Source organism: Musca autumnalis, unplaced genomic scaffold, assembly GCF_047663935.1.
Source record: "Musca autumnalis isolate F117 unplaced genomic scaffold, ASM4766393v1 scaffold_4, whole genome shotgun sequence".
NCBI classification, from domain to species: Eukaryota; Metazoa; Arthropoda; class Insecta; order Diptera; family Muscidae; genus Musca; species Musca autumnalis.
The window spans coordinates 142,533,884-142,560,569 of record NW_027411977.1 but is presented as its reverse complement, the minus strand read 5'-3'; the positions used below and the strand labels follow the sequence as shown (position 1 = coordinate 142,560,569).

Here is a 26,686-nt window from a genome sequence, read left to right as displayed (position 1 = left end):
AAACCCAGACAAGGACAAACAAAGGAATTACTTTTACTAAGCAAAAAAGACATAACTAGACTGACGGGCATCCTTACAGGACACCAGGGGCTACAAGCCCAACTGCACAAAAAAGGTTGTGTAGAAAACAGTGAATGCAGAGCATGCGGAGAGGACGACGAAACGTTGGAACACTATCTCTGTTATTGCCAGGTCTTCACAAACCTGAGAACCCAGCTATGGGAGCAACATAACACAAAGGCTCGAGCTCAAAAATTTAAGAGACTATTTAAATAGCATAGAAGACGTAAACTAATTTCAACAAAATAATCAGGAATTTAGCTAACAGATTCTTATAATACAATATGCAACCTCATCCTGACCCCAAATTCGAGCGCACAACAGGCCTCCGTAAGCCTTAAGTGTATGTCCACACGGACATGTGGTGATCTTGCATAATCCCTCTTTTAAACCAAACCTAACCTAACCTAATTGGTGTTAAACGGTTTCTTACAGATTTTTTAACTTTCATGGGGGATGTAGCCGAAGGAGTGGGCCAATATGGCCCATTTTCGTATTTGGTGAAAATATTAGGATGTTCAATCGTACCGTCGTAATGGTGGCAGCATATGAAAACAAAAACAGAAACCAGATCGGTCGGAATATACTCTTCCAATGTGTTTCGTTCGGAGATGCGAACATCGATTTAGGTTTTTACGATTTTGCTTGGAAACCGCAAGTCCTATTGAAATTGGACTAAAGAAAATGTTGTAGCAGCGAAAATTCTGTACAAGATCGGCTGATTGATATTTTCCAAGGTTTTACCATTTTTGTGATATAGAGGTTCAGATCAAACTTTCAGATTTTTTTCATAGGTCTTCAGAATTTAGCTGGAAAACTGCAAATCCTTTCGAAATGGGACTAAAGAATATGTGTTTGCTGTAAAAATTATTTCGCAATTTTTTTCTAGGTTGTACCGTTTTTGAGATATATACTCGTAGGTTTAAGATGGGAAATTGCAGTCATTACATTGTTTTATAAGGAGGCGATACAGTCAATCCATTGTCCTAATTTGAACTTCTATATCTCAAGATATCAATATCTCAAGATATCGTAAGAAACAATCTTGTAGAGAATTTTCATAACTACAACATCTTATTTAGTCCCATTGCAATAGGACTTGCGGTTTCCAAGCAAATGAATCGCGATTTATTTAAAACGCGCTCCGGCGATTTTTTTAGTTTTTTGATTTTCTCATCTATGAACATTGTAGTTTCAGAATCAGTAAAAACTTCCCAGGTGTAAGCACCTCCCATTCAAATTTGATTCACGAGCACCGTGTTTTCTGATTTATTTTTAATAATTTTTGCTTGATTTATTTCTTTTAATGGCGATCACATCGCATTGCTTCAGCTGATTTTTTTTTTCATAAATTTACAACAACCATCTTTGAAAAGTACGTAAAGACTCTGACAAATGCTAAACATTTTTTACATTCATATTTTTGGGGATTTCTCATCATTTTATTGAAACATAATATTAAGAGCAAATTACAATAAATCGAAGAAATAGAATACATTCTAAAATTAATATATTTCAAAAAAAGTAAATTTAAAAAGTAATTTAAAAGGTATTAAACGTCACGCATTTGTGATTTTCTTAAAAAATATGCCACTTGCCACAAAGACGTATAGCAATAAAGACCCGAACAAATGCATTTTCCAAAAACATATGCTAATAGTTCCATATTTTGGTTACAGATGTCTACACAACTCACTGGAATTGATAACAGCCATGCCAATCGTTTTTGATTCCCATTTCTCGCGGCAGAAAACATTAACGTCGTGTTTTGTGGCTGAAATTTATTTATTTTCTTTTTTTATTGTTCATTCAATGAAAAAATCAAAAGCGAATGCCGTCAAACTTGAGTTTTAATGTTTTTCTTGTCAATATTCCAATGAATAACAGTTTTCGTTTAACAGAATGTTGCTATGATGTCGTAGCAACAGAGGTTAACTCCCTCTACAGTTAATTTTTCACAATTGACTTTTCCTATCTTATAATATTGACATCTTTGCTTGCCATACGTTAAAGTGTACCGAAATTGAAAATTAAATATGGTTTACAGGAAGATAGGGGTTGCCATCATCGATTTTCCTACCTATTATTCTGCCATGCAACAGAGAATAAAACTACCTTACTCTCTGAGAAAGCACTTGCTGAACAATTCTTGCCGGAAGAGTAACCAGAGAGACCTATTTTGTTTAATTTCTGCCTAGGGTTTCCTAATTTCACTGGATTGGATGTATTATACATGTATTCGTAAAATAAATCAAAAATAGAGGACAAATAGAGTACTTTAAAAAAATAGAGTACGGACACTTAAAATAGAGTACTGTACTCTATACTAGAGTACGCTTGGTTAGGTGTAGGGTATAACAATTCTAAAATTTGGATGTTATATGCCATTCGTACACATTTGATTCATATATTAATTCCGAGTCATGTGAAGGGTTAATGCAACAAATATTTATTGAAACAAACATAAACATAAATATGCAATGCACTCATCAAAGAATCTACATTAACTGGATTGTGTTATTTTAATAATAACATAAAGCCATAAAAAGGATAAACAAGAATGTGTGTCATTTGTAAATAATTTTTGTAATAATTAAATACCATTCATTAGTTTACCGCTAGTAATTAAAAAAAACGTTATAAAAACATAACATATTAGGAAGATTACAAAAATAAACAAAACAAAAACTGAAATATAATGTTCGAAATTAAAATATTTAAAAAATATGGACTAAGGTGTGCTATAAAACAAATGTGGTGTATTAACCAATGCGTGGTTCGATTTAGTTACAATAAAATTAATAAACAAACTTTGAACTGGGTTAGACTTCCGATAATAATATCAATATTATCTTACGATATTTGTTTCGAAAATACATTCAATTTTACTCCCAAATGATAATATAAAGCTTGTAAGAGCTGCATTAATTACATAAACGGGTGCCACCATCGTGCAATGGCATGCACGCTGATTACCCCTCCGTAATGTTGGCGACATTTCCTGAATATTTCAGCCATGCAAAATTTCTCTACCGGTGGTGTCTTAAGACACGCCGATCGGTAGTAGGTCCCATATCATTGATCTAATATGAATCGGGGTGCATGGGCTTATTCTAGTTCTCTTTTTGAACAATGATTTCAGGAGTTTTTTCACTTCCTCTTTTGCGTTGTCCTTTCGGATTACAGTCTACAACGGTTATGGCAATGTCTCTGTGTGGTCTGCTCTTGGGATAATAGCTTGCACAATGGGTTCTACCCCATACCGAAGTAGTTCCTAGGGTATGTTGTCTTTACCATTTTAAGCTTTACCATTTTAAGTGACTTCAGTAGTGCGATTCTCTAACACATTTTTTGAGTTACCGACAATTGTCGGTAAAATTAAAATGTTTATAATTTCGGTAATTACCGATGTTTTTCGGCAGGTTAGCGACGAATAAAAAGCAGTCGTAAAGTTCTACCGATAGCACGAGTGTTGTCAACCTTTATTTGAAGTTTTCATTTATAATTTTGCGTTTTAATTTTACCGATTTTTGTCGGTAACTCAAAAAATGTGTTAGAGAATCCCACTACAGATTTGTTAATACTTCTTGATACATAGGTGGTAACTTTAGTGAGGGAAGTGCCCTAAGGTGTGGCCCATTTCGAACTTAAACTAAATTTGGAGATCCAAAGTTTGGACCAAATTGGATGCTCGCTAAGATTCACAGCACAGTTTTCGCATTAGCCACTACACATGGAGCCTGTAGAGGCACTTTACCGCTTTCGATAATTTTCCCAGGAAGTATGGACTTGCCCCTGGAAAAACTTATACCGTCGTAAAAGGGGGCCCGAGAACAACCTGTTGCAAAAACAAGTAAAAAACGAGTTAAGTTCGGCCAAGCCGAACATTTTATATCATCCATCAGGACTTGTATAGAAGCAAACTGGAATAGTTTCCTTTAGTTTATGAAAGTAATAAGTGCTTCAGGCGGTACCGTGAATTCTTGGATTTATGCCAAAAGTTCTTGTGTGACAATGTGGCTAAAACTTTAAAAATGTTGAAATCGAGAGATACCCTTCTCTGGGGGATACATTAACACGTGGACACATTTCTAGTGAAAGTTTTGTGCTCCCAACGAAGATTTAATACGAAATTTCAGCCATATCAGTGTGATATTCAGGCTAAAACTATAAAAATACCGAAAATTTGGATGTACCGTTCTATGGGGCTATATCAAAACGAGGACCATGTATTGAAAATGGGTTATTCAATAGCAAACATCCTAGGAGTAATAGAAAATTCTGTGCCAAATTATAAAGCTCTGTTTTAAATATTGGGAGCCGTTTCTTGATTTCAACAGACAGACGAACGAACATACGAACATCGTTATATTGATCAAACATCAAAATAATTCGAGAAGCGATCTTAAACTGCACTTTTTCCCAAAATTTGTGTGGAAGGTACCCGGATGAGTGGACTGATATAGTCTACTTTCGAATCTTTTTCTGGAGGAAATATTACGATGTTCAAAGTTTAGACTAATTAAGATTACTCCCTACGAGAGTTATAGTGCGCACCATTTTGAATGTTTTGTGGGGTGGATACCCGAATTAATGGCCGATAGTGCACATTAAGTTGGGAGAAAATATAAAATGCGTGACAGACTGACATGGCTAAATCGACTACAAATTGCCTAAAACGGATTTCGTGCAAACATACTTATTTCTATGAGATGTATTTTTGGTCGTATCAAAGTTAGCCTCGTTAGCCTAAAGGCTAAGGGTATATAAATGAATCCCTATACAGATGTATAGGTGCCCAGTTAGAAACCCTGAAATGTTTTTTATTCTAAAGAGAAGCTCGATATATTTTACTATATTCATATCGGTCGGCTGGTACAACTCATGGTTCATACGACACCGGTATTCACGGAACCTGGTGTATCTCACCACCATGCTTTTTGCCGCTGCAAAATTCGTTAGCATCATTCTGTTATCGGATGTTACCTCAGGCTGAACTTGCCGACCGTGGAACCAAAGGGCCATGGCAGCGATCATATGCTCTCTCGTCAAATATATCCGTCATATCGTCTCCTGAAATGTCTAAAGACGTAACCCTCAAAGGGTTACGTTGAGGGTTACGTCTTTGGGCATTTCAGGTGACGATATGTTCATCTTTCTCTTCGGTCAGGGCATGGATACATATGAGACTGATATCAAATAACTTTGCTTTTACAGGTATTAAAGGTAGTTCCCCAGGTGACACCAAAAGAAGGTCAGTGCCCACTTGGGATGAAAGAGTGACTTAGATAAGTCCTGGGTATTGACATGCTAAAGGCGGTCAGGATCATTACTTGGTATCTTCCACCCCCTACATCACCCAGTTATCCCCCCTACATCACCCAGTTAGTAACCCACTATAATAAAACCGCCAGAAGTAGCAAAACGCTTTAAGAGAGCTCTTTCCTCGGTTCGAAAATTTGACAAAAAAAACTCGAAATACATAAAATTACACAATGTCGATACATAGGGGCTGGACTAAAATTTGAATAAACATACATACATATATGGATTGTTTTTTGCGCGTAAGTTTTCTATCTTTTGAAAGCACACCCATTTTCAATTAACAACCAATTCGGTAGACAAATGTGAATTAAAATCTGATAGTACCCTTATATGGGGCTATACCACAACATGCACATATACAGTGTGATTTTTTTCTAAGAGATGTTTTGTACCTGTTATAAAATTCTGTGCTCCTTGTAAAGACTAAATACAAAATTTAAGTCATTTCGGTTAATTAATGTGGCTAAAACGTTGAAAATACTGAAAATTGGGGAGTACCTTTCTGTGGGGACTATATGAAGACGTAGACCTTTACTGACATATTTATGGTGGAAAGTTGTATACCCCCAAAGAACACTTAATAATGAATTTCAGCCATTTCAGTGCGACATTGACGCCACAACCTGCAAATTTCGCTTCTATGGGGGCATCAAAATCGGTTGCAATTTTTGTCTTCAACATTTAAATTACCTAACATGGAGGAACCCGTCATTTGGGGACTATACCAAAAATCGTATATACGATGCTAATATTTCGCACAGTGGTTTTCTATCTACGAAGAACATAAAATTCCAAAATACAACCAAATACATTGGTGACGTAGAGGATGGAAGATACCAAGGAACGGTCCTGACCGGTTTTAACATGGCAAAGCCCAGGATTTGTCTTGGTCCCTCTTTCATCTCAAGTGGACACTGACCTCCCCGTGGTGTCACCTGGGGAACTGCCTTTAACACCCGTTAAAGGTAGTGAGCTAACATGTGCGCGCCTTCTCCCATAAGAACGTTAAAAACTTGGGTTTGGGCGTCGGGTTAGTAACCCTCCCTTAGAAAAACCAGCCTACTATGAAAAAACGAAAGAAAAGAAAAACAAAACCCTCTAAAGTTGACAAACCCCGCAAACGTTTTAAGGACCATGATCTGCGAATCTGCACCTGGAATGTTCGCACTCTTTATAGAGAAGGTGCAGTCTTCGCATTGGCAGACGCACTTGAAAAGTACAAGGCCGATATTACTGCCATACAGGAAATACGATGGATTAGGAAAGGCGTCACAACAACACCTAAAGGTGACGCACTGTATTATAGCTGCCATGACGTAAAGCATGAGTTTGGTTGCGGATTCGTAGTTAGTCGGAGACTAAAACATCTGGTATCAAGCTTCACCCCAGTGAATGAAAGACTTGCTGCAATTCGAATAAAAGCTAAATTCTTCAACATCAGCTTTATTTGCGCTCATGCTCTAACTGAAGAAAAGGACGAACAGACCAAATATATATTTTACGAGCACTTAGAAGAAACATATGACCGTTGCCCTGCCCATGACATTAAAATCATTCTAGGCGATTTAATGCCAAAATTGGAAAGGAGAATATCTTTGGCCCAACAGTCGGGAAATTCAGTCTCCACATTGAAACATCTGACAATGGTATGAGGCTGATAGACTTTGCAGCTGCAAAAAACATGGTAGTTACCCGTACCAGATTTAATCATCTCGATATTCATAAGGGCACCTGGCTGTCTCCAGATCAGAAAACAAGAAATCAAATTGATCATGTTGTGATAGATGGAAGACATTCATCGAGCGTGTTGGATGTACGATCGTTCCGAGGCGCAAACATTGATTCGGACCCCTACCTTGTTGCAGCAAAGGTACGCACCGGCTTAAACGTAGCAAACAAAGTACGAACAGACACAACACGAAAGTTAGACATCGGTAAGCTGCAATCACAACAGATAGCCACAGCATATTCCACTCAACTAGCCCAATTGCTTAATCAAAGCACTCCTCATGCCGATAACATATCAGCGCAATGGCAAAACATTGCTCACTCCATGCAAACAGCCGCAAAATCCATACTTGGATACCAGAGACCTCCACCAAGGAATCCATGGTATGATCAGGAGTGTCGTGCTGCCACCGAAGAGAAAAATGCGGCATATAGGGCTACTTTAAAATCCGTAGCAACGCGTAGCGCACGAGAGAGATACAGGGAGAAAAGGAGAGAGGAGAAACGTCTTTTCCGCAGGAAAAAGAGAGAGATGGAAAAGCGGGAGTGTGAAAAATCGAGATGTACAGGAGCCAGAATGAAGTCCGAAAATTCTACCAAAGAGTCAAGCATCAAACTGATGGCTTTGGTATAGGCACATCCTCCTGTAGAGACCAGCAAGGTAATTTGGTAACTGATACAGATAGTGTACTCAGGATATGGAAAGAACATTTTTCAAAACTGTTGGTATCCAATAGCAGCGAAGACGACGAAGATACCACAATCCCAATCCCAGAAGATGGTATTGAATGTATACCACCCAGCCAAGATGAGGTAAAGACAGCAATAAATCGGCTGAAGAATAATAAGGCAGCAAGAGCCGATGGCTTACCAGCCGAGCTGTTCAAAACCGGAGGCGACACGCTGATAAGGTGTATTCATCAGCTAGTTAGCACCATCTGGCAGGAAGAACGAGTACCCGACGATTGGAACCTGAGTATTCTGTACCCCGTCCACAAGATAAGACTGTATGCTCTAACTATAGGGGCATAAGTCTACTCCCTATTGCCTACAAGATCGTGTCAGGGATATTGTGCAAACGACTAAAGCCTATGGTCAACGAGATAATTGGACCATACCAATGCGGCTTTAGACCAAACCCGTTCGTGGGTATTGATTTGGTTACGAAGTTTTTCGGCAAATCACACACACGCGACCCGAACGCAAAGTAAGAGAGCAAATGTTTTGATTTTTTTACTTCAGTTTTGTACTGAATTTCATGCAAGCAGGTTGATGCCGCTTTATTTGTTTTTTTTTTTTTTGGGTACACTGAAAAGATTTTGCAGTTGTACAGCAAATATGTGGAGGGAAGAATTTGAAAATGATTTTTTGTTTTGTATTAATATTTTAATGACGCAGAATGCCTCGTCTGTAATGCAACAATAAAAAATGTATATCCATCTTACCTTAGGCGTCATTATAATACGCATACAAAATATCATTTAATGACAAAAATAATATGAAAAAATAATATGAGTGGATAATTTTCACTGTGAGGTAGAAATCGATGTTGTTTAACAATTTTTATTTTTTTTATCTAAATTTAACCGAATTTCGTTAATTTTATTTTATTATATTTAAGTTAAGACCCTAATGTAAAAATATAAAAAAGAACGAAATCGCTATCATTAATTAACTCTTAGCAATCGCAGTTTTAATAAAAGAAACTGAAGTGGATACTTTTGACTGTGATTCACTGTACATATGTATGTATATTATTTTTAATTTTAGTCATACAAAGCGAACGCGCCAACAATATATTTTTTCTATTTGAAAATTTTGCCTTTTTAGGCGAAGATCATTTTTAGTATTATTTTTTTTTTTTTTTAATTTATTAATCGAGCTTTTTTATGATCTATAATGCAAATGAAAAAGGAAAGCCGACGATTCGAACCCACACACCCACCACTATGTTTGGCTCTGAACGCTAACACGCCGTGACAACTTTTTTTCTGTGTTTTTCATTTCATACTCAATATGAAAATCATCACCCTGTTCTGTTCTGTCAGTGTAATTTTACCCACACATAAACAATTTAAGCGCTCGCTCTTCTTGGTCGGCTATGCTTTAGACCTGGCAAGTCCACCATTGACCAGATATTTACCCTGCGGTAAATCCTGGAGAAGACCCAAGAGATGCAGATCGACACCTACCACCTTTTTATCGATTATAAAACAGCTTTCGACAGCCCGCTGCGTTCAAAGGTATTCCAAGCCATGTCTGAATTTGGGGTGCCCGCAAAGTTCATCCGGCTTTGTAATATGACTTTAACTGACACGAGGTCCTCAGTTAAAATAGGAAAGAACCTCTCCGAAGAGTTTGGTACCAAAAGAGGTTTCAGACAAGGAGACAGCCTTTCGTGTGATCTCTTCAACGTCCTGCTGGAAAAGGTTATACGAGAGGCAAACGTCAAAAGAAGTGGCACAATCTACACCAATATTCACATGTTACTTGCTTTTGCTGATGATATAGACATCATGGGCCGATCAGTAAAAGAAGTAACTGATACCTTTATGAAGGTCGAAGGAGAATCTGCTAAAGTGGGTCTGGCGGTAAACGGTGAGAAGACCAAGTTGATGGTGTCGACGCGCAATGCGTCCATTGAGCTCGGACCGACTATGGAAGTTGAGGTAGTAAAAGACTTCGTCTACCTCGGCACTTCCGGAAACACAACAAACGACATCAGTTATGAAATAAAAAGAAGAATTGTATTGGCCAACAGATGCTACTTTGGTTTAAGTAAGCAGTTTAAAAACAAAGCCACATCTCGTCAAACAAAAATAACGCTCTACAAACACTGATACTACCCGTGCTGATGTATGGCTCCGAAGCCTGGGTACTTGCGCAAGCAGACATGGCAGTGCTTGGTGTGTTTGAGAGAAAAATTCTTCGAAAGATCTACGGACCAATCTGCGTTGACGGTGAATATCGACGTCGCATGAACCACGAACTGTATCTGCTATACAACGACATCAATATTGTTAAACGTATCGAGATGCAGCGATTGCGTTGGCTAGGCCATATCATAAGAATGAGCGATTACGAACCCGCTAAAAAGGCGTATAAACACGGACCGCTTGGCAGGCCAAGGAATAGATGGCGCAAACAAGTGGATGATGAGATGAAAAGGCGCGGTATTCCAGAGTGCGAAGCAACAAATAGAGAGAATTGGAGATCTTTTATTAGTTCGGCCTATGGAACAAATATTCTGTAATGGGCCAGCTAAGTAAGTAAGTACATTGGAAAATGTGTCTGTAACCTTTAAAATAGGTCCCATCTACCGGTACCGTTCAATGGGGGCTATACCTAATCGCGAACTTATATTGAAAATATTTTGTACATAAGTTTTCTATCCGCTGAAAACTGAATACACCAATTTGCAGCAAAATCGATTGAAAAGTGAATGTAAAACGTAAAAACGGCAGCCGGCGTTACATAAACGCTACGGGAAACGGCGGGTCTATGCAGGGACGTACGCAAGATTTAATTTCGGGGGGGCCCAACTTGACCAAAAATCATGAAAATTGAAAATTGTGTGTAGCGTTACGTAAAGCTTTTTTAAGGGTTTGCTGTTGATTTTATATGAAATATTGACACAAAGTATATAAATTCAGTAGAAAAACTCACAATATTTAGGATACAATTTTAACTTTTTACAGAGTATTAAATATAAGTTCTCGGATATTTACAATTGAAATTGAAACCACGTTTGGTATAGTCGCCATATAAAAGGGGGTGCAAGTTTTCAGTATTTTGGACCTATATGATTAAAAAATATATGTCTACGTTATGGTATATCCCAGAATTCTAAAAGTACAGAGAATTGCCATTATTTCTGCTATCGCAAGATTTTCAGTATTTCAAAGCTCTTAATCTAATACAGATTTTGGGATTCCATTTTGTTAAAAAACCTCCATGCAGAAAGCAGTTAAAATATATCCACGTTTTAATACAATCCCTACTTAACTATATTTGCGAGTAGACGAATTGAGTTATACAGGAGTTATAGGGTATAGGGGTATAGTTCGACCCGAACGTAACGCCTCATTTTTAATTACATATCGAAATACCCATACGACTTCTATAAATTAATTACCTTTAAAAAGAAGAATAACTCGATAACCTAAGAATAAACTATTCTTTAATGCCATAAAAACGCCAAATTTGATTTTTAGCAGAAGTAATAGAGTCTGTGTAATCCAATTAAAAACTTTAGAAATTTAAAAACGGACGATACAGACTACGATTCATAGACTCCAAATCCTTCTAAGAGTACTGTTTGAGACTACAAAACTCATGTTTGGACTAAGCCACAGCATTGTCGAACAAATACCTCTGAAACCAATTGGAAAACTCTAACTAAGTTGTGACAAAATAATATACATACGTAAGTCCAAAATTTTCATGATTGTTGTTCCGGCTGCATTCTTTACTTTTGGTATAATGTTAAAGAACGCCTTAACTAACTTTAATTGAAAGGTGCATACACTTGGAAGTCTTTGCGGTTTCTGAAACTACAATGTTCATAGATGAGAAAAATCCAAAAACAAGAAATAATCGCTGGATGGATTTTTAAATAAATCGCGGTCAAAGTTTAAATCTTTAGGGGTCTTTTAGGTTTTCACGGTTTTGCTTGGAAATTGCAAGTCCTATCGTAATGGGACTAAAAGAATGTTGTAGCTGTAAAAATTCTCTACAAGATTCGCCTTTACTACTTTTTCCTTAGTTTTACCACTTTTGAGATATAGAAGTTCAAATTGGGACAAGGCACTGACTGTATCACCTCCTTATAAAGCAATGTCATGTACGGTGTCCTTAACTAACTTTAGTTAAAAACGACTTACACCTGGGAAAATCGCTGAAGGGATTTTTAAATAAATCGCGGTCAAAGTTCACATTTTTAAGTTCATTTTAGATTTTCAGGATTTTGCTGGGAAGCGGCAAGTCCCATCGAAAGGCAACTAAGGAAAATGTTGTAGTAGTGGAAATCCTTTACAACATTTTTTTAGTCCCATTTCGATAGGACTTGTCGTTCCCACTCAAAATCGTGAAAACCTAAAATAACCCAAAAATGTGAACTTTTACCGCGATTTATTTGAAAATTCCTCCGGCGATTTTTGTTTTTTTTTATTTTTCTCTTCTATGTATGTACATAGTAGTTACAGAATCCGCTAAAACTTCCCAGGGGTAAGCACCTTTCATTTAAATTTAGTTAAGGCGCACCGTGAGAAGTTTTTGTACTCGATGACATTAAACACTTTACTGGAATTCAAACATTTCTTAAAGCCTAGTTTTGATAAATAAAAATGGATACTTAAATAAACCCACATAATTATTCACTAATAATACCTAATAAAACCCTTGTCTATTGACCACTTGTGCCCAAAAGCGTTTTATATTTATAATAACTTGTAAACGAACTAAAAATCGTGAATTTTGATTTCTGGAAAATAACTCAAAAAGTATAAATCGCCTTTGCCGACAGGATATGTGCTCTCAGCACGTGTGAATTTCCGACGGATCGAATACCGGCTACACAATCAAAATATTTTCCCCCAAAAATTATGTATTCAGGGAGTTTTTAGAATGTTGTGGCCTGTTTGAATGGTAGTTACTGCGCCCACAAGCCATTTTAGTTGGTCTCCTTAGTATTTAGAGCTTTGTCAGGAAGCATGGACATTCCCACTAAAAATTGGATATCGCAGTAAACAAGACTACAAATGTCAAAAAGTCCAAATTATCCTCGAAGCTGCACTTATGTTGAATTTTGTGAGTGACGTACATGAAGATGTTGGCCACACACATTCTCTTGGAACATGTTGTACGTTTGGAAGTAATTTTATTTGAAGGACTGGACCGAGATTTTATTGGAAGTTTCTCCCAAAAAGAGTATACAAACAAAAAATTTAAAAAAAAAATCCTACAAAACTTGACTTGATGTTCATTTTCTGTACAGAAACTTCAGAAAAATATAAGATTTCATTTGAAATCTCCTAACATAAAAAATGTTTATGACAAAGAAAAAATGTAATAATTGGTTACAGTAGCTTAATAAATTTTGTTCGACCAAACCATATCGGGGGGCCCGGGTTCGGGTTAAGGGTTCGATCGCCCTAATCTATATACTTTGTGTAATTATTTCGATGTTGTAACACAGGGAATGGCAAATTTAATTATACCCTCCAAATTATGGTGGAGGGTATAAACACGATAGCGTTTAAAGGGCAACGATCTGGATTGAAACAATGAATCTGCACCTGGAATCCCTGATCTTTTTATTAAAAACTTGGCATTTACACACTAGCGGATGTACTCGCCATAATACCGCAATAAACATGCAAATTGTGTAACGGTTAGAAATAAAGGAAAATAATTTACAATGAATTTGGTGGAATTGACATTTTTCTAGACAATAATTATTCATAAATATTTAATATTTAACTTGCAATGTGTCAATTCATCTCATCCCCAATACTACATGGCTTGTAATGGTACACATATCAAACACGTCTTTAATATTTTGGAACATATGGTGCTTGGCTTCCATATTGTGGAGATTCTTACTTTTTCTATTTATGAATTTTGTCGCTTTAGCAGCTTTTAAATGACACAGAAAAATATGTAAAAATAACTTGGCTTTTATTGATTTATTGAGCGGTTTTTTATTGGTGCAAAATCACACATTGGAATGTCCATCAAAGTTCCCAACCATCAATTTGTATTCATAATGTCGTTTAATTAAATCACAACACAACAAGTACACACTCACCATCGTCACCAACACCAACACTACACCTTGCACTGAACTCCCCCTCTCGCCATGAAATGCATTTCTTTTGCCCATTAGACAGACATTTATTTATGACATTCATTCAAACAGTCTCAGTCAGACTCCATCCAAGTCTTCTGACTTGAAGATTAATTTACTTACCTCAATAATGGTTATGCATACAATGAACCAAGGCGGTGGACAGCATGAATAGCGATCGGCATAATATTTGCGATCGCGTTCTTCGGGCAGAACTTCCATGGCAATGACGTGAACCATTCTCTTGAAAAACGGTGGCTCCTCTAGTACCAGCTGAAAATCGTTCTCCGAACAGACTTCACGATCTCGATGATGAACGGCACACTTGAAACTACGTGTACGCTTACCACTCATCTGCAAAATAACAACAACAAAACAAATGCAAGGGTTAAACGAATATTTAATTTTAACAAATTCCATAAAACTGAAATTAAAAACTACAACAACAACCAGAAATATGCGCAAAATTTTGTAATTGTTCGTTGTGGTAAGGCAGGGGAGGGGGCACTATTTTCTTCTTTCCCACTATTCTAAGCTTTCTAGGGGAAAAACGCGAAAAGTTTCCCATACCAAAATTCCCACATATATCATTGTGTCATAACACTCAGCAGCTCAAACCGCCCAATTAGGACTGTTTAGGTTAAGCAAACCAGCAAATACGAATGAGGAATGCAACACGCAACGCAATATTCCGACAGGCTAACCTCTCAAACAAATATAAATTTCTTCCACGTAGAAATGCTTGACTGGGGATGCAGTAGAGATGTACTCGTATGTATGTTACTGTTGACTTTCGTCCACACAATGTCGGTTTGTTCGCTACTCAAAACAAAACAAAATTTTGAAATCATAAAATTTTTCTGCTCATAAGTGCATGGACACATAAACCATTTTTATCTGTGTACTCAATGTACAGTGTATCCAAAACATTGAAAAACCTTGAATAAGGATGGAAATGGTCACATGCGAAGCAATTTGTTTTAAATACCACACTAGCAGCATTGCCTTACCTAGGCGGCTATAACAGAACTTTTGTTCTTGAAGTCCAAATCTTCTTCTACGCTACTTCTTAAAAGCTCCTCAGACTTCTGTGCATACATATCTTCCCATACACGTCCCGAAGGTACACGGGAGACTTCTCTCATATCAACGAGTGCACGCCGGTTCATACAATGCTCAATGATATGGGACCTACTTTTTATCGCCAACTCTTACGACACTATTTATACACGCAGAAAAATATATGTTAGAAGTATGTTTGGATCCAAACAAATATTTGTTTGGGACTGGTTGCAAACAAATATATGTATGGATCCAAACATAATTTGTTTGTGTCCAAACAAATATATGTTTCCAACATTTTGTAACATATCTCAATTTTATTTGTTTGGGTACCAATATATTTTTTATGTTAGAACATATTTTTTATGGGTGGAGAGAAGATTTTTGTCAAAGAGAGCAACAACATGGCTCTCGCGGCTGCGGAATGCTGTTTTATAATAAAGAGCTGTTTGTATGGTGTAATAGGAGACGCAGAAGCGTTGGTGGTGTTTATGCGGCAAACACGTGTGTGTGTCTGTTGTTGTTAACTAACCAAAGTAGCAAGCGAAGGGGAAAAGAAAAAATTTTGTTCTTTTTTCTTCAGTGTTCTAAATTCAATCGTTGAGTAAATAAATCAGTGTTTTGCGTTTTCTTAAATATATGGTGCTTTTTAGTAAATTAAATGCCCAATACATTTTATAATTGCAAATTTTATAATTGAATCAAAAAGGTGAATGGAAATATTGTATTGGACAAGGAGGAAATCGCATTTAATATTGGCAATTACATCAATACATTTCTAATATACATACATACATACATACATATGTATATTTGAAATATGGATGTACATATTTATTACATTATATAATCATTTGATTCCAGATGCCGATTTCCCGCTGATGATTTCAACTTTGAGGAAAATGTGTTTTATTTCACAACTAAGGAGAAGCGTTCAACGATGTTTCTATATAATTTTTTCTTTTTAAAAGTGTGACTTTTTATAAATTATTTCATTCAGTTTTTCTTTAATTAAAGTCTGTTATGTATTTCTTTGGAATTTTTTTTATGTACCTATGTCTTTCAATAAATGTCTTTCAATAAACAACCACCATTTATAAATGTGTGTATATGTTTGAGATAGCCAGTGAGTGCTTACTGAGAGCAAGTGAGCATACATTTCAACAGGTTTTACATTGAAATGTACGCTCCCTTGCTCTCAGTAAGCGCCCACTGGTGCATGTGTTTTTTTTTTGTGGCTTTTGGGTTTGTATTTGTTTGCACCCAAACATATAATTTGTTTGCACCCAAACATATGTTATGTTTGGGACTGATTGCAAACAAATATATGTTTGCTGCAAAATATGTTTGGGACATATGTTAGAGAGGCCTTTTTTTCCTCCGTGTAGAGAAGTTTTACTTGGCTGGAATACTCAGGAAATGTCGCCTACATTACGCTGAGAAGTATTTTGCCGTCATTAGAAAGTATGATGTTTTTGCACTGCCTAGGAATCGAAGGAATCGAACATTGGCACCCCAGACTTCTACGCTACTCCAAATAATATTTATTACACATCCCGCCTTAATCCATTATCACCACATTTCCGACAGCTCCCTGTTTATACGATACCGGTCTATATCCTTTTTCTTCGCACGTACGTTTTCTTCTGAGTCATATAACCAAACGAATAGAATCTGTATTCTATCCTGAGGGACTTTGGCCAAAGTATCAATGATGGACCAGTGTTATCCTTATTTGTATACCCTCAGCATTTATGCTAATAAGAGTATATACACTTTCATGTGGGCAAAATGTGCCTCATCGAAATAATGGTTTTAGACCCCAAGCTGAAGAATAATAAGGCAGCAGGGGCCGATAGCTTACCAGCCGAGCTGTTCAAAACCGGAGGCGACACGCTGATAAGGTGTATTCATCAGCTAGTTAGCACCATCTGGCAGGAAGAACGAGTACCCGACGATTGGAACCTGAGTATCCTGTGCCCCGTCCACAAGAAGGGAGATAAGACTGTATGCTCTAACTATAGGGGCATAAGTCTACTCCCTATTGCCTACAAGATCGTGTCAGGGATATTGTGCGAACGACTAAAGCCAATGGTCAACGAGATTATTGGACCATACCAATGCGGCTTTAGACCTGGCAAGTCCACCATTGACCAGATATTTACCCTGCGGCAAATCCTGGAGAAGACCCAAGAGATGCAGATCGACACCTACCACCTTTTTGTCGATTATAAAGCAGCCTTCGACAGTCCGCTGCGCTCAAAGGTATTCCAAGCCATGTCTGAATTTGGTATTCCCGCAAAGCTCATCCGGCTTTGTAAAATGACTTTAACTGACACGAGGTCCTCAGTTAAAATAGGAAAGAACCTCTCCGAAGAGTTTGGTACCAAAAGAGGTTTCAGACAAGGAGACAGCCTTTCGTGTGACCTCTTCAACATCCTGCTAGAAAAGGTTATACGAGAGGCAAACGTCAAAAGAAGTGGCACAATCTACACCAACAGTCACATGTTACTTGCTTATGCTGATGATATAGACATCATGGGTCGATCAGTAAAAGAAGTAACTGATACCTTTATAAAGGTCGAAGGAGAATCTGCTAAAGTGGGTCTGGCGGTAAACGGTGAGAAGACCAAGTTGATGGTGTCGACGCGCAATGCGTCCATTGAGCTCGGACCGACTGTGGAAGTTGGTTCCTATAATATTGAGGTAGTAAAAGACTTCGTCTACCTCGGCACCTCCGTCAACACAACAAACGACATCAGTTGTGAAATAAAAAGAAGAATTGTATTGGCCAACAGATGCTACTTTGGATTAAGTAAGCAGTTTAAAAACAAAGCCACATCTCGTCAAACAAAAATAACGCTCTACAAAACACTGATACTACCCGTGCTGATGTATGGCTCCGAAGCCTGGGTACTTGCGCAAGCAGACATGGCAGTGCTTGGTGTGTTTGAGAGAAAAATTCTTCGAAAGATCTACGGACCAATCTGCGTTGACGGTGAATATCGACGTCGCATGAACCACGAGCTGTATCTGCTATACAACGACATCAATATTGTTAAACGTATCGAGATGCAGCGATTGCGTTGGCTAGGCCATATCATAAGAATGAGCGATGATGAACCCGCTAAAAAGGCGTATGAATACATGCCACATGGCGGTGCACGCAGAATTGGCAGGCCAAGGAATAGATGGCGCAAACAAGTGGATGATGAGATGACAAGGCGCGGTATTCCAGTGTGCAAAGCAACAAATAGAGAGGAATGGAGATCTCTTCTTAGTTCGGCCTATAGAACAAATGTTCTGTAATGGGCCAGCTAAGTAAGTAAGTAGACCCCAAGTATGTTTGGAGGAAATGTGTTTCAGACAATTCGGAGTCGATTTAGCCATGTCCGTCAGTCCGTCTGTCTGGCTGGCTGGTGCACACGATAACTCTGGAACGGATGAACCGATTTGATCCAAAATTTGGCTTTAGTATCTTTTTATCCAAACTTAGTTTAAGTTAGAAGATGAGCCATATCGGTTCACACTTTCAGATACCTCCCCCACGAAAGTTCGAAAATGTTCGGAAAAATTTTGCGCACGATAACTGGTCCATACTTTGCACATCGTGAAATTTCTACCAGACATATATGAGATTCCATCCAATAGCTCAATAATACTTAAGGCGACTGCTTCAATTAACTCTCTTAGGTCGAGCCAGCTGTTATTCTTCCACACATCTTCCGAATGGCGAGTGATATCCAATACCACTACATTACTAACTAAAACTTTTTATACACTCAGCCTTTAGGCTCACTCGCAAAATTGAGTTCCCGGAGCAAGGAATTATTTTTCATATCATTATTGTTGTACAACAATTATTATTCATATATATCTTAAAGCATGGTGCTGTAACATACCTACACTTATTGTAAATTTGGACAACACATTATAATCTTAAGTATTACCTCTATCTATTGGTGCTCTGCAAAATTATAACGTTTCTAAAAATTAAACCTTAAACTTACACTTTGATACGAAGAAAACGTGCCTTATTGAAATGATGGCTTTAAACCCCGTGTATGTTTGGACGAAATCCGTTTCAGACAATTTGGAGTCGATTTAGCCATGTTCGTCCGTCTGTCCGGCTGGCTGGAGCGTACGATAACTTTCGAACGGTTCTACCGATTTGGTTCAATAATGTGTCGTTGGAGTACATATTTTCCTATGAATTCACTTATGAATTTTACAAGATAGCGGACAGCTAGGATGCACTCAATTTGCTTCCACAACACACAGCTAGGATGCACTCCATTTTCGATCCAAATCACGGTTTTTAGTCCAGTGCTTTGGATTGTATTGAAAGACATTCTTCCATCCATTTAATCCAAGCGCATCAGATTTTGCTTCATCATCCTAATGGTTTTTTATGTTGCCTTCCCATCACTAGTTCAGCTTTCGACATGGACTCCATCTCCACTCCATTAAAATTTCCGTCTCGTCAATTACCGCAAAGTATTTAAGTACTTAAGTATTTATTTTTTTTTTTTTATTTTATAAACAATTTTTAGAAATTTATACACTCTTTTTTGTTTTTGGAAAAAACGATTTCGCCTGCGGCGGGTAGGGATTAACAAACTGGCTTGTGTTGTAGGGATCATTAAGCAAGTGCGTATAAAATGTATCCAACGGAGTGCATTTTTCATAACTCTGTGTGGACTGCATCAAAGGATGTAGTGAAATCATAACTCCACATGCACAACTTCCAAAATTTTTTGCTGGGTTGTGGTTTTTGGACGGTTGGGCAGTTATCGATAATTGCCAAAAATCGACAGTCAAAACTGACAATGTGTCAGTTTTGAATGAGAGTTTTTATCGATTTTCAACTGCCCAACAACCAAAATGTACATGTACAGACAAACATGGACTGTCACACTGTCAATCAAGCGACATTTGAGCTGTCATTCAAAACTGACAATGTGTACCCAGCTTAACCTGGCTGCGTTACTGCAAACCCGATAACCATAGGGAAAGTGGTTTTTATAGCGATATTTAAGTGAGATTGGGTTAGAGTTATTGCTGTGGGTTGTATATATTATGTTGTTAGTCTCATTGACAAACATTGACAACAGCGAAAAAATAAACAGACCTAGTTTTTGACCATGTTGACGTTTATGACGATTTTCCAAATTTTGTTGACATGTTTTTGACGATTTCCGATCAAAAGCTGTCAGCTACTGATAAGAACACAATTCTAGTTCGGCCCACTGTTAACACATCTCAACAATTTTGAACTGTTTCGTGTTATATATGTATGTCCTTTTCCCCTAAAATAAACAGGGCAGTAGCGTCTTTTAAACAATTTCATTCAATTTTTTAAAACGTTTCTTATATGAAATTAAGTTAAAAAGGACAAATCCTGATATTAACGACGCACCTGTCGTACTTCAATAAACAATTCGTTGAAAGTAAATAGTAAACTTACAATGTATGTACGTGTATGTATGTAAGTATGTTTGCAGCCGCATATTTTCCGGTTATGTTGGTAGGAAGGGTTTATAGTTCTTAACCGGCCGTTTTTATTGTTACGTGTTTTTTTTTTCGTTTTCATTTGAAGAGGTTAACAATTAAATTGTATAATTTATGTATGCATGCATGTTCGTGTTGTGTCTGTGTGCTTAACATTTAACTTTACCACTTTTAATTGTTGCGATTTTCACAAGGGTTCTTTTGCGATTCCCTTGCCTTTCCAACAGTAACCAAATAAGGAGGAGACCCAAGAAAACTGAAAAACCATCGTCATGGAAATGAAGAGGAAAAGTTATGTGTTTTTCTTCTTCTTCTTTTGATATAGTTCTTTTTTTTGCGTTTGGTTCACAGTGATGTCATGGTACTTTTTCTAGTTTTTATGGATCTGCTAGGGCATTTCACATTATGGTCTCTATTAATGTTTATATGTTAACTATTTGTATGCCTTAAAGCTGTACAAATCGTATTTCGTTAATTTACTTTAAATTGTAAAAACTACCAAAGAAATATTTGTTACTCAGAATTAAATGGAAAAATGCAACAAGCTTCGTTCAGTTGAGTGAATTAGAAAAACAAAACGCCTGCTCACATTCCAAAAAGTTAAGCAAAAATTACAAGAAATTTAAGTTTATGACTTTTGGCAATTCATTTTGCATGCATTTCTTGTACGATGGGACAACTTCAATTCAGTTATAACTGAGATTATATTTTTGCAATATTAGAAGAAGTATGTTTTTGTGCGGACTGTGTAAATTTCGTCTGTCAGTGAAATAATTATCCAGCAAAAAAATCATTACCAAATAACGGGTTTTCATAGTATTTTTTGGTAGTCGTTCCATTTGCCAAAGTTTGAGCACAATCGGAATATGTAAACACGTGCCACTAGGGCCTCAAAGTTTCCATAGTAATTTGTATGGGGCCAAAGGTGAATTTTCACGAAATTTGAGGCATATTCCGATTGTGCTCAAACGTTGGCAATCTTAAAATCTAACAAAACTAAACACTTTAGGTGTGTGCCGCATAAAAAATCCGACATAAATTTTTCCCTTTGAGTTAAAACCAGTCTAATGAACAATATAGAATCGAATACCGGCTACGCAATCGAAATCCCTTTCCCCAATAATTACGTATAAAAGTGTTTTCAGCTTTTTGGACGTATGAGCTGGCCGAAAAAATATATATTTATACCATCAACATTTATGCTAACGAGGATATATCACAAATATTGTCAATTATTTCATATTCCATTTCAAAAAAAAGGTTAAATGCACTACATCAAAGATTTTTGGTACATAGGTTAAGAAAAAATTCCCCAGTACGAATCTGCTCTCGAACCAATTATTGGTTATTGCGGACAAAAGTTATGGCGGTTTTATTTTGGCTTTTAATAAAAAACAAGTAAGAGAGGGCTATAGTCGGACGGGCCGACCATGTGATACCCTACACCACTACATATATGTATTAACTCATCGCGTATTAAACCCGTTTTAAAATTTGATTTTGCCTGGCTGGGGAATCGTTTTGAAAGAAGGTGGCAAAGCGAATCATGCTGCAATCTATATATATAAAAGAGCTTAGTGATGAGTGAGTGAGTGAGTGAGTGACTGACATATCTTCGCCCAGACGAAACCGCTGAAGCTAGAAAGCTGAAATTTTGACTGTGGGTTGCTGTCGGTGTGTAGGGGTGAGATAAGGCTGGGTTTTTGGAAATTCGACCTAGAAGGGTACGAAAAGTACGAAAAGGTACTAAATATGGTACCCTTTGTATTAGGCAAACGGGAAGAGCTAGAATTCTGAAATTTGGAATGGGGGTAACTGATGGAGAGTTAGAAAGATGTACCAAAGGGTTTTTGGAAATTCGACCTATAAGTGTACGAAAAGTTACTAAATTTGGTACCAATTGTATATTTTGAGCGGATATAGCTACAATGTTCATATTTGGTATGGAAATCAAGGTTGGAAAGTGGTGTTAATAAAAGGAAATGATTTTGGAAGTTCGTACTTATGTGTACGAGTAGTACTAAATTTGGTACAATTTGGATTTGGGTGAACGGATAGAGCTGAAAACCTGAAATTTGGAATTTAGATTACCGTTGAAGCGTACGATTGAGATATGGGTGTACTTTTGGAAATTCATACTTATGTGTACGAAAAGTACTAAATGGTACCAAATTTGGTACAATTTGGATTTAGATAGACATGGAAACCTGAAATTTGGAATTAAGATTACTGATGGAGTGAAGGATTGAGGTAGTTTTGGAAATTCTTACTTATGGGTACGAAAAGTAGTAAACGGTACTAAATTTGGTACAAATTGGATTTGGGTGAACGAATAGAGCTGGAATCCTGAAATTTGGAATTTAATTACTTTTGGAGTGTAGGATTGAGTTAGTTTTGGAAATTTATACTTATGGGTACGGAAAGTACTAAATGGTACTAAATTTGGTACAATTAAATTTAGTTCAACGGATAGAGTTGGAATCCTTAAATTTCGAATTAAGGTTACTGATGGAGTGTAGAATTGAGGTAGTTTTGGAAATTCATAAATATGGGTACGGAAAGTACTAAAGGCACTAAATTTGGTACAATTTATATTTGGGTGAACGGATAGAGTTGGAATCCTGAAATTTCGAATTAAGGTTACTGTTGGAGTGTAGGATTGAGGCAGTTTTGGAAATTCGTACTTATGGGTACGAAACGTACTAAATTTGGTACAATTTGGATGTGAGTGAACGCATAGAGATGGAAAACTGAAATTTGGTATCCGGAAATTATAATAAATAATAAATAATAAATAATAAATAATCTATATATATAAAAGAGCTTAGTGATGAGTGAGTGAGTGAGTGAGTGACTGACATATCATCGCCCAGACGAAACCGCTGAAGCTAGAAAGCTGAAATTTTGACTGTGGGTTGCTGTCGGTCGTTTTTGGAAATTCGACCTAGAAGTGTACGAAAAGTACTAAAAGGTACTAAATATGGTACGGGAAGAGCTAGAATTCTGAAATTTGGAATGAGGGTAACTGATGGAGAGTTAGAAAGATGTACCAAAGGATTTTTTGGAAATTTAACCTCTAAGTGTACGAAAAGTACTAAAATTTAGTACCACTTGTATATTTTGAACGGATATAGCTAGAATCATGGAATTTGGTACGGAAATCAAGGTTGGGAAGTGGTGCTTCTAAAAGGAAATGGTTTGGAAAATTGCTAATCATGTGTACGAAAAGTACTAAATGGTACTAAATTTGGAACAATTTAGATTTGGGTGAACGTAAAGAGATGGAAACCTGAAATTTGGTATTAAGATTACTGTTGTGGTGTAGGATTGAGATATGAGGGTAGTTTTGGAAATTCGTGCTTATGTGTACGAAAAGTACTAAATAGTACTAACTTTGGTACAATTTGGATTTGGGTGAACGGATAGAGCTGGAATCCTGATATTTGGAATTGAGATTACTGTTGTAGTGTAGGATTGAAGAACTTTTAGAAATTCGTACTTATGTGTATGAAAAGTACTAAATGGTACTAAATTTGATACAATGGGGATTTGGGTGAACGGATAATAGCTGGAATCTCGAAATTTGGAATTGAGATTACTGGTGGGGTGTAGGATTGAGGTAGTTTTGAAAATTCGTACTTATGGGTACGAAAAGTACTAAATGGTACTAAATTTAGACGGATAGATAGATAGAAATTTGGAATTAAGATTACTGTTGATGTGTAGGATTGAGATATGATGGTGGTTTTGGAAATTAGTACTTATGTGTACGGAAAGTACTAAATGGAACTAAATTTTATACACGGTGAACGGATAGAGCTGGAATCTCGAAATTTGGAACTGAGATTACTGGTGAAGTTTAGTATTGTGGAAGTTTTAGAAATTCGTACATAGGGTACGATAAATACTAAATAGTACTAAATTTGGTACAGTTTCGATTTGGGTGAACGGATAGAGATTGATTCCTCAAATTGGGACTGAGGATCACTGATGAAGAGTAAGAAAGATGCACCAAAGGGTTTTTGGAAACTTGAGTGTACGAAAAGTACTAAATTTAGTACAATTTGGATTTGGGTGAACGGATAGAGCTGGATTCCTGAAATTTGGAATTGATATTACTGTTGGAGTGTAGGATCGGGGAAGTTTTGGAAATTCTTATTTATGTGTATGAAAAGTACTAAATTGTACTAAATTTGGGACAATGGGGATTTGGGTGAACGGATATAGTTGGAATCTCGAAATTTGGAATTGAGATTACTGGTGGGGTGTAGAATTGAGGTAGTTTTGAAAATTCGTACTTATGGGTACGAAAAGTACTAAATGGTACTAAATTTAGTACAATTTGGATTTGGGTGAACGTATGTATGTAGCTGGAAAACTGAAGTTTGGAATAAGGATTACTGTGAAGTGTAGGACTGAGATATGAGGGTGGTTTTGGAAATTCGTACTTATGTGTTCGAAAAGTACTAAATTTGGTACAATAGGGATTTGAGTGAACGGACAGAGCTGGAATCCTAAAATTTGAAATTGAGATTACTGTTGGAGCATTGGATTGGGGTAATTTTGGAAATTCGTATTTATGTGTACGAAAAGTACTAAATGGTACTAAATTTATTACAATTTGGATTTGGGTGAACGGATAGAACTGGAATCCTGAATTTTAAGTATTTTAATTTTATTTATTTTAATTTAAAGTATGAATTTTAGTAAACGGAAAGAGTTAGAATTTGCAACCCGTTCGTGGTAGGCTATAGAGGTAGAATTTGGATTTGGGTGACGGATAGTGTTTGAGTCCTGAAATTTGAAATTAGGATTACTGTTGTAGTGTAGGACTGAGGCAGTAAGGGTACCAAAAGTACTAAGTGGTACTACCTTTGGTACAATTTGGATTTTGGGGGAACGGATAGAGCTGGAATCCTGGAATTTGGTCAGACTGCTGTTGGAGTATAGGATTGAGATGGAAGTAGTTTTTGAAATTCGTACTTATGGGTACGAAATGTACCAAATGGTACAACTTGATTTTGAGTGCAGGGATAGCGCTGGAATCCTGTTATTTGGAATTTTGGTTACTGTTGAAGTGAAGGATTAAGGTTGTTTTGGAAAATCGAATTGTACAGAATTTGGTACAATTTGTTTTTGTGTAAAGGGGTTTTTGGAAATTCGTCGTAGAAAGGTACGAAAAGTACTAAAGTGTACTAAATATGGAATCCATTGTATTAGGCAAACGCGAAGAGCTAGAATTCTGAAATTTTGAACGAGTGGTCATTGATGGAGAGTTAGGAAGATGTACCAAAGGGTATTTAGAAACTCGACCTATAAGTGTACGAAAAGTACTAAAAGTTTCTAAATTTGGTACCAATTGCATATTTTTAATGGATAAAGCTAGAGTCTTCAAATTTGGTATGGGAATCAAGGTTGGGAAATGGTTTTGGAAGTTCGTATTTAGGATTACGAGCAGTACTAAATTTGGATTTGGGTGAACGGATAGAGCTGGAATCCTAAAGTTTTGAATTAAGATTACTGTATTGAGATAGTTTTGGAAATTTGTACCTTTGGGTACGAAAAATACTAAATGGTACTAAATTTGGTACAATTTGGATTTGGATGAACGGATAGAGCTGGAATTCTGAAATTTGGAAATAAGATTACTGCCGGACAGTAGAATTGAGGTAGTTTTGGAAATTCGTACTTATAGGTACAGAAAGTACTAAATTTGGTACAATTTGAATTTTAGTAAAAGGATAGTGTTGGAATTAGGAATTAAGATTACTGTTGGAGTGTAGTATTGAGGAAATTTTGAAAAGTCGTACGTATGGGTACGAGAAGTACTAAATGGTACTATATATGGTACAATACGGATTTGGGTGAACGGGTAGAGCTGGAATCCTGAAATTTGGAATTTATAGTACTGTATAAGTGTAGGATTCAGGTAGTTTGGGAAAGAAATGGTACTAAATTTTATACAATTTGGATTCGGGAGAATTAATAGAGCTGGTATCCTGAAATTTGGAATTACGGTTACAGTCAAAGAGTATGATTCGGGTTGTTTTGCAAAAGCAAACTTTTGGTTACGAAAAATACTAAATGGTACTAAATTTAGTACAATTTGTATGTAGGTGAACGGATAGCGGTGGAATCCTGCAATTTGAAAGT

General features: G+C 36.8%; 1 protein-coding gene across 5 annotated transcripts in view; it reads right to left on the bottom strand.

Annotated features, from left to right (window-relative positions):
• Positions 1 to 26,686, bottom strand: part of stet (rhomboid serine protease stem cell tumor) — a 235,805-nt gene that overhangs the window by 37,041 nt on the left and 172,078 nt on the right. For 4 of the 5 annotated variants that reach the window (XM_073980022.1, XM_073980021.1, XM_073980024.1 and 1 more), the window contains one exon: positions 14,084 to 14,314. In XM_073980022.1, the coding sequence (XP_073836123.1) occupies positions 14,084 to 14,314 (231 nt within the window). Of the gene's footprint in view, positions 1 to 14,083; positions 14,315 to 20,489; positions 20,579 to 26,686 lie in introns of those variants that run through there. The other variant, XM_073980025.1, reaches the window with a different exon arrangement.